Source organism: Salmo salar, chromosome ssa06 (genome assembly GCF_905237065.1).
Source record: "Salmo salar chromosome ssa06, Ssal_v3.1, whole genome shotgun sequence".
Lineage (NCBI taxonomy): Eukaryota > Metazoa > Chordata > Actinopteri > Salmoniformes > Salmonidae > Salmo > Salmo salar.
In genome coordinates, this window is record NC_059447.1 from 59908044 (window position 1) to 59917611 (window position 9568).

Below are 9568 nucleotides of genomic sequence, written 5' to 3' on the forward strand. Positions count from 1 at the left end.
GCCGTGTGGTGCCAGGACAACAACCTCTCCCTCAACGTAATCAAGACAAAGGAGGATTGTGGACTACAGGAAAAAGACAGAGCCCACCCCTATTCTCATCGACGGGGCTGTAGTGGAGCAGGTTCAGAGCTTCAAGTTCCTTGGCGTCCACATCACCAACAAACTAACATGGTCCAAGCACACCAAGACAGTTGTGAAGAGGGCACGACAAAACCTATTCCCCCTCAGGAGACTGAAAAGATTTGGCATGGGTCATCAGATCCTCAAAAGGTTCTACAGCTGCACCATCGAGAGTGTCCTGACTGGTTGCATCACTGCCTGGTATGGCAACTGCTCGGCCTCCGACCGCAAGGCACTACAGAGGTTGGGGCATACGGCCCAGTTCATCACTGGGGCCAAGCTTCCTGCCATCCAGGACCTCTACACCAGGCGGTGTCAGAGGAAGGCCCTAAAAATTGTCAAAGACTCCAGCCACCCTAGTCCTAGACTGTTCTCTCTGCTTGCGCACGGCAAGCGGTACCGGCGCGCCAAGTCTAGGTCCAAGAGGCTTCTAAACAGCCTCTACCCCAAGCCATAAGACTACTGAACATCTAATTAAACTGCATTGTTGGTTAGGGGCTCGTAAGTAAGCATTTCACTGTAAGGTCTACTTGTTGTATTCGGCGTATGCGACTAATAAAATTTGATTTGATTTTACATCTTTGTCCAGTGGCTTGATTCTGATACTTTCCAAGTGGGAAACTCGGGAACATCTTTCTACAACGAGTTAGCAAGTCTAACATTTTTGAGTTTCCTAGTTCCAACTAGCACATGAACGCGACATATATTCAAACAAAGGTCTGACAAAAAACAAATGATTCATAAATCAGGCCACAGTGGTGGCAAAATTCCTATTTTTAACTGTTGATAATTCAAATATGACTAAATGTAAATATGACAAAGAAAATGACATCTTTAGGATATCTAAAGGAAAAAAAATGTCACTAATGTAAACTGTTATAATTCATTACCAGCAACAGTGGCAAGAGGTCTTAATGTTTAAACAAATTCAATGTCTACCACAGCATACAACTTCAAAAGCTGTGTAGGAGTGGGGTAAATGATATTGCACTGTAAATCTGTAGTATCAAACATTTACATGTGTGTTAAACTAAACAGGTCAAATTACAGTCACTGACAATCAGACATCAACAAGTTTCTCTGAAGAGAGCCATGGCTCTTCTAGAATACAGTAATGTCTTTAAAGCACTTGGAGTAATGGCGCATTTCACAGACTAGAGCCCTTAGGCCGGTATTCATTCCGATCGCACTTCGTGACAATGCACAATTTAAAGGTAATTTCCGATTGAGCAGACATATGCGGCATTGACTGTAAATGTGGCCTCTGAACGCGAGAAAATTGCCTTTAAAAGGTACATTGCAGACAAAGCACGATCGGATGCGATCCTGGCTTTAGGATTGAATCCCGGCCTTACTGTTAATCCGATTGAATCCCGGGCTCCCAGGCAGAGTGTCAGAGGTGGAACTGCATTAGAGCTGTCAAATCCACAAGTGGCTCCCGGCAGTATACCTAAAGCAGATATTGCCATTGGCTGCACGTAGTCGCATTAAGAGAAATCCCATGCAGCCTGTTTACAAGTTGTTTAGTGGAATGTGAGATATAAATCTACACTTCGATTAGGCTGATAGAAATCCTCATTTTGTTTAATGATTTTACATTTCATTATTTCTATATAATCTACACTTACTTGTTCTGAACTTCTAACATGAATGGGACGGGTATGACTTCGTGACAATGATCACACGAGCAGCAGCTCCGATTTGACAGCTCTAATGCAGTTACACCACCAAAACACCAGCTATGGGGGTGTCGGCAATCACCGGTTAATGCTTGATCTGATTGAATCTAGCCCCTAGTCCCTCTTCTGCCGGTCCAGGGAACGCAGCAGTTTCCGTCTGGGTGAGTCTCCCCGGAGAGAGATAGAGTCTGTGAAAGAGGCCCCAACTGTTGGCTCTAGGGACTGGAGAGTAGCGGGGACAGATGTGGCAGTGGTGTCCCCTGATGTCCCAGCAACATCAGGGAGTGGAAGCCCTTTGTTAGGAGATGACAACGCTTTATTAGGAGATAACGAGAGCGCTTTGCTAGGAGAAGAGAACACCGCTTTATTAGGAGAGGTCATAAGGCTGGCGTCATCCATCTCGATGACCTCGAAGTCGGCATCATTCCACTGGTCGGCCTCGTGATCCTGCTTCTGTTCCCGCTGCTGCTCCGGCTCCTCTTCCTCATCATTGGCGCCCGAGTCCAGCAGGGCTTGGCGGTACTCGCTGTCGTCAGGCTCCATGTGGCTCCTGGTGCGAGGTGTCCTACTGGGGCCGCTGGGGGACGAGGCCAGCCAGAACATGAAGGGGAAGAGGATGGAGGTGATGGTGGCGGTGCCCAGGGCCAGGTACATTAGCAAGGGGTGACCATGGATCCTTCCCAATAGGAAGCCCACCAGGGCGGGCAGCACCATCTCCCCCAGGGCCGCCCCCACCACGAACACCGCAGCAGAGCGCCCGGTCACCGTGGTGTACTGCTCCACCCAGGAGATCCCACTGGGGAAAGTGGTCGACATGGAGGCACCGTAGACACCAGTGCAGACCCACAGGGCCACCCTGTTGCTGTTGAAGAGGGTGAGGAACAGGGAGGACAGGGTGCAGCCCACCAGGCTCAGTAGAATCATGGTGCCTGGGTGCATGCAGGTCGCAAAGAAGATGGCCAGGCCCCGGCCGGCAGCAAACGTTCCCCAGAACAGGGAGTTGAGCCCTGCTGCCTGAGCCTCGTCCATAAGAATGTAATCCTTAGCATAGGTGAAGATAAAGGAGCCGTACGCCACCTCGGCCCCCACGTACCAGAAGAAGAAGACAAAGAGCATAGCAATGAGTGCGTTGTGGTGCTTGGACACCAGGGGATTCCCTGAGGGGGTCTGGGCCCTGCCCCTTGAGGGGCTGTGGCGGGCGTAAAGGATAAAGAAGACGAGGGAGACGAACAGGATGAAACCACCGATCACAACGTAGGCCCACATGGACTTGAGGGTGCTGCTACTGTGGACGAAGCGAATGACCATAGGAGAAGACACGGTTTGGGGTATGTGGTCTGTGACAGATGGGGAGGTGGAGTTTGCCACCGGGGCTTCCATGCTGCTGTTTGTAGCCACGTCCAGGTCCGTTCCAAAGAGCAGCTTGGCGATGATGGGCGAGGCGAAGGCCCCAGCCGCGAAGCTGAAGTGCAAGGCCTGCATGTGGGGGCCAGCCTGATCCCCCCACGTCTGCAGGATCAGGACATTACCACCTACCAGAGAGGACAGTAAACAGCATCAGAGACATTCACTGACAACCACTTCTTGTACTGTGTGCAGTAGATACGTATTTACTATCTTAAAGATAAAGACTGTGAGATTAACTGCACCTGTATCTAGAAAGCCCATGGAAACTCCAATACTGGACATCAGAGCAGTGAGGAGAAGGGCCGTCTTAGAGAAAGGGATGGCAAACATCCCAAACGCTGTGACCAACATGGAGAGGCCTGTGGAGAAGATACAATGTTAGGAGTGGGGTGCATTCAACCAGCATGCACCATGCACTGTATAAAAGTCATGATCACCCACAAAAACAACCTTTGGCATTCTTTGACAAGCAAAGGTGATGCATTCTCTGTGCATACTGTATACTAATATAATAACAACAAACGCATACTGTATACTAATATAATAATACTAATAAATGCTATTTAGCAGACGGTTTTATCCACAGCGACTTACAATCATGCGTGTATACATATTTCGTATGGGTGGCCTGGGCAGGAATCAAACGTATGATCCTGCCATTGCTAGCGCCATGCTCTACGAACTCATAGCCACACAGGACCACAATAATATCTTAGAGATTAAACCTAATGTTTTTCAGAGCCAATGGACACCATGTATTTGTATTTGAGTTAAGTCTAGGTATATTTTAGTCTGTTAGACATACCCAGCAGCAGATGGCTGTTCATGCAGTCAAAGAGAATCCCGGACAACACAGAGCCGCCTATATAGCCCATTGAGCGGCCTACGAAGATGTAGGAGATGTTGCTGATGTTCTGGTTGACGTTGATGGCAAGGTCTTGAAATGTGGGGCCTAAGACAGAGATACTCATCCCCTGGAACACATAAATAATAAACTAGTACACTGTACTACAGGCAAGTATAAGTAAGCGCATATCTCAGAACTTTCTCAGAGTTACATTTACATTACATTTACGTTCTTAGGCAAACAGTGGTAGCGTCTAGGGCCATCATCATTTTCTAGGATACATACAGTAATATTCTAAGGGTATTTTGAACTTTATTTGTGGCAGCCAATGGTAAATAATATAAAGTGTGACATTTTGGGTTTTCATTTCCCTTTCGGGAAGACGACAGTTATTCAAAATTGTACCTTTGGACAGGTGCCAGGAAGTAAAAGCTTAATAAATCCTCTACAGGATTGGTGGGTCCCCCGCGGGACAGTTGAGCTAAAGTAGGCTAATGTGATTAGCATGACGTTGTAAGTAACAAACAAAAAAATCCCAGAACATAGACATATCTGATATTGGCAGAAAGCTTAAATTCTTGTTAATTTAACTGCACTGTCCAATTTACAGTAGCTATTAGAGTGAAATAATACCATGCTATTGTTTGAGGAGAGTGCACAGTTATGAACTTGAAAATGTATTAATAAACCAATTAGGCACATTTGGGCAGTCTTGATACAACATTTTGAGCAGAAATGCAATGGTTCATTGGATCAGTCTAGAACTTTGCACATACACTGCTGCCATCTAGTGGCCAGAATCTAAATTGCGCCTGGGCTGGACTAATACATTATGGCCTTTCTCTTGCATTTCAAAGATGATGTTACAAAAAAATACAAAAATGTCTTTGTATTATCTTTTACCAGATCTAATGTGTTATATTCTCCTACATTCATTTCACATTTTCACAAACTTCAAAGTGTTTCCTTTCAAATGGTATCAAGAATATGCATATCCTTGCTTCAGGTCCTGAGCTACAGGCAGTTAGATTTGGGTATGTCATTTTAGGCGAAAATTTGGGGGGGAAAGGGGCGGATCCTTTTAAACCTGTTCTTAAGTTGAAGAGCTAGTTTTACAGCCATGAAATGCAAATCCGGCTCATTCAGAATATATCCCTAACAACACTCATTTTACCTGAGTATAAGAAAGTAACCATTGTCTCAAATGCCACTAAAACAACCACAAAACTAATGAACTCAATGAATGAATCTTGGAAATGCTAGATGTTATCGAATGGGAATAGTTACTGACCATGTGAGACTCATGTAAAATTAGATGAAGCTTTAAAACATGTACAGAAAACCTGTATTTTAGTTTTAGTGAAGATATGGGGATAGGGAAACAACCAGAACAATAATGTCCATGTAAAACAAACTATGCAATAAAACCAGAGACCCTATTCAATTCTCAGATATAAAAAAGGTACATATGATGACAGAATGGTTCCAATTCAGTCCCTTGGGCTAGCCTACTAGCCTAATAAAAAGCATTCATCATTACCAGGCCGAGGAATGACGCACAGAGCGCTAAGGTGATCATCCAGCTGCTGCAGCCACCAGACCCGCGGGCCCTGCCACCTCTATCGATGATTTCAACCTCATCATCGAACTCTGAATTCGAACTTGTCTTCCTCCCTTTCATGACACTCTTCAGCCCTCGTCTCGTGTCTTTCCTCTTGTCAAACAGAGTATCTTCCTCTTGGTCATCGTTATCATCCTCCTCCTCCTCCATTCTAGCGAAACGAACATGCTTCTTTTTCACAACAGGATCTCTGGCGGCCGAGGCAGACATGGTCGAGCTGTCAAATTATGGCTAACGTCTTTGTTTGAATCCTGCTGGTTGGCAATATTGACAAGTTTGCGCCAGCGCAGTTGGTAAACAAACTGACCGGGTGCGCCTTCAGTGAACGACAAGTTCAGATATCCTACTCTGTCATAGAGATAAATAGTAATGGCGTCTTTTTGTATGCACTAACTCCGCCATGGTACGTTGTACAAAATGAATGGAGTTTTTGGGTAAATGCCGAAAATAAGGTATGTGGCTTAGGATATCTTATTCGTTTTGTTCAGCTAACGTCACTTTTTGTGCATTTTTAAGCGTTTATGAAGAAGAAAAAAAGCACAAAGTCTTCATAATTTTTAAAGGTCATATTAACTGACTGATATTATCTCATAGAACAAAACGTATAGGATCTCCTTAGCCTGTGCTAACCTCAGACTTTATTTTCCGCCTTTAAACCCAAAACCATATTCTTTCCTCATTCATTTTCCCCATAGGAATGGCTGAACAAACCAGAGGTAACTAATTTCCGGTTTTTAGGACTACAAGTTGGCCAGGTCGATATACACCTTCGGTTCATTCTGTCATCCGGGAGAATGGTGGCTGCGGGTGATATTCCGCGTTCAGATGCTAGCCGGAACTAGGAAACTCGTTCATTTCTGACTTGGTAATTGGTTGTAGTTATACACGTGTCGCGTGAATAACGAGTTTCCTAGTTTTTCGGCTAATATGTGAACGCGGTAAAAGCCTAATACCACAGTGAGACAGATATCTCACCGGATGTATAAATGTGAAGCATCCGCTTAGCGTTTCCACTCATTACCAAATGTGGTAGTGAGAGGAAGCCCACTGGTCGGCAGTAGGAGAAGATGGAACGAGATGGATTTTGGCTAACATTCTGCACATTTTCTCATCGATTAAACATTTGATCTCAATACAGTTTTCTGTTCCCAAAACGACTATATGTTATGAACAGAATGAACAAAGTTTTGTAGACTTTACCCTTTGCAATTTTAAAAAAAATCGCTTTGTTTAGGAGTGCAATGGTGAATCGAACACATGCGCACTTCACGTAGGAGGCGTTCCCTAACGGAAATATGCAGATATCTGCTAGAACGCGCCAATAGGATCTCGCTAGCTCGTGCTTGGCTCTGCCCACTATGACTAATTTGTTCCCGTTGGAAACGACAGGCTGTTGTCTATCTGGGTTTAGTTATACAAATCTTTGCTACTACGATGTGGTTCAATCCATGATGGGCTCAGTTGACGCGTCAGCGTATAGGAAGTAGTAGTCATATGATTGAAATTGTCGTTGGGAACAGGGACCTCTAGAGGTCATAATAGAAATATTTTGTGACGTTTTCCTTACAAATATTTTAGCTTTTGTGCTTTTCATGCAAGGAAAGGTCATTTTACTTGTAAGAATGTCTAAATTTACTGAAAATGTCTTCACATCTTCTGAAGATTGGCCTTCGACACAAATTGTATTTGTCACATGCGCAGAATACAACAGGTGTAGACCTTACCGTGAAATGCTTACTTACAAGCACTTAACTCTTAATCAAATGTATTTATATAGCCCTTCTTACATCAGCTGATATCTCAAATTGCTGTACAGAAACCCAGCCTAAAACCCCAAAGTGCAAGTAATGCAGGTGAAGAAGCACAGTGGCTAGGAAAAACTCCCTAGAAAGGCCAAAACCTAGGAAGAAACCTAGAGAGGAACCAGACTATGAGGGGTGGCCAGTCCTCTTTTGGCTGTGCCGGGTGGAGATTATAACAGAACATGGCCAAGATGTTCAAATGTTCATAAATGAACAGCATGGTCAAATAATAATAATCACAGTAGTTGTCGAGGGTGCAACAAGTCAGCACCTCAAGAGTAAATGTCAGTTGGCTTTTCATAGCCGATCATTGAGAGTATCTCTACCGCTCCTGCGGTCTCTAGAGAGTTGAAAACAGCAGGTCTGGGACAGGTAGCACGTCCGGTGAACAGGTCAGGGTTCCATAGCCGCAGGCAGAACAGTTGAAACTAGAGCAGCAGCACGGCCAGGTGGACTGGGGACAGCAAGGAGTCATCATGCCAGGTAGTCCTGAGGCATGGTCCTAGGGCTCAGGTCCTCCGAGAGAGAGAAAGAGAGAATTAGAGAGAGCATACTTAAATTCACACAGGAGAAGACAGGAGATATACTCCAGATATCACAGACTGACCCTAGCCCCCCGACTCAAACTACTACAGCGTAAATACTGGAGGCTGAGACAGGAGGGGTCAGGAGACACTGTGGCCCCATCCGATGATACCCCTGGACAGGGCCAAACAGGCAGGATATAACCCCACCCACTTTGCCAAAGCACAGCCCCCACACCACTAGAGGGATAACTTTAACCACCAACTTACCATCCTGAGACAAGGCCGAGTATAGCCCACAAAGATCTCCGCCACGGCACAACCCAAGGGGGGGCGCCAACCCAGACAGGAAGACCACGTCAGTGACTCAACCCACTCAAGTGACGCACCTCTCCTACGGACGGCATGGAAGAACACCAGTAAGCCAGTGACTCAGCCCCTATAATAGGGTTAGAGGCAGAGAATCCCAGTGGAGAGGGGGGAACCGGCCAGGCAGAGACAGCAAGGGCGGTTCGTTGCTCCAGAGCCTTTCCGTTCACCTTCACACTCCTGGGCCAGACTACACTCAATCATAGGACCTACTGAAGAGATGAGTCTTCAGTAAAGACTTAAATGTTGAGACCGAGTCTGCGTCTCTCACATGGGTAGGCAGACCATTCCATAAAAATGGAGCTCTATAGGAGAAAGCCCTGCCTCCAGCTGTTTGCTTAGAAATTCTAGGGACAATTAGGAGGCCTGCGTCTTGTGACCATAGCGTACATGTAAGTATTGACGGCAGGACCAAATCGGAAAGATAGGTAGGAGCAAGCCCATGTAATGCATTGTAGGTTATCAGTAAAACCAACTCTATTTTCTTAACTGCATTGTTGGTTAAGAAAACATTTACTAAATAAACTGAAGTAAAAATAAATGTATACAAGTAACACAAAATAACAATAACGAGGCAATATACATGAGGTACATGTTCCAAGTCAGTGGCTGAGGTAATTTGTACACGGTAGGGGTAAAGTGACTATGCATAGATAATAAACAGCAGTATAAAAACAAAAGGGGGGGGGTCAATGCAATAGGGGGATCAATCCAGGTGGCCATTTGATTAATTGTTCAGCAGTCTTATGGCTTAAGGTGTAGAAGCTGTTAAGGAGCTTTTTGGACCTAGACTTCGCGCTCATGTACTGACTGCTTGCCGTGAGGTAGCAGAGAGAACAGTCCATGACTTGGGTGACTGGAGTCTGGCCATTTTTTGGGCCTTCCTCTGACACCGCCTAGTATATAGGTCCTGGATGGCAGGAAGCTTGGCCCCAGTGATGAACTGGGCCGTACACACTACCTTCTGTAGCGCCGTAGGGTTAGATGCCGAGCAGTTGCCATACCAGGCGGTGATGCAACCAGTCAGAATGCTCTCGATGGTGCAGCTGTATAACTTTTTGAGAATCTGGGGACTCATGCCAAATCTTTTCAGTCTCCTGAGGGGGAAAAGGTGTTGTCGTGCCCTCTTCGCAACTGTCTTGGTGTGTTTGGACCATAATAGTTTGTTGGTGATGTGGACGCCAAGGAACTTGAAACTC

At 45.6% G+C, this 9568-nt stretch overlaps 1 protein-coding gene across 1 annotated transcript; it reads right to left on the reverse strand.

The window, feature by feature from the left end:
- Nucleotides 1–863: 863 nt before the first annotated feature.
- Nucleotides 864–6512, reverse strand: LOC106607740 (sodium-dependent glucose transporter 1). The gene is made up of 4 exons (XM_014205018.2): nucleotides 5594–6512; nucleotides 4012–4180; nucleotides 3449–3565; nucleotides 864–3331 (listed from the first exon to the last, which is right to left on the reverse strand). The coding sequence occupies exons 1-4, from the start codon at nucleotides 5882–5884 to the stop codon at nucleotides 1914–1916; spliced, it is 1995 nt and encodes a 664-aa protein (XP_014060493.2). The 5' UTR covers nucleotides 5885–6512; the 3' UTR covers nucleotides 864–1913.
- Nucleotides 6513–9568: the final 3056 nt, after the last annotated feature.

Coding starts and splice junctions, on each gene's coding strand:
- LOC106607740 (XM_014205018.2), bottom strand. CDS start 5,884: ATGTCTGCCTCGGCCGCCAGAGATCCTGTTGTGAAAAAGAAGCATGTT. Junction 3,566..4,011: donor GAACAGCCATCTGCTGCTGG/GTATGTCTAACA, acceptor TCTTCTCCACAG/GCCTCTCCATGTTGGTCACA. Junction 3,332..3,448: donor CATGGGCTTTCTAGATACAG/GTGCAGTTAATC, acceptor CCTCTCTGGTAG/GTGGTAATGTCCTGATCCTG.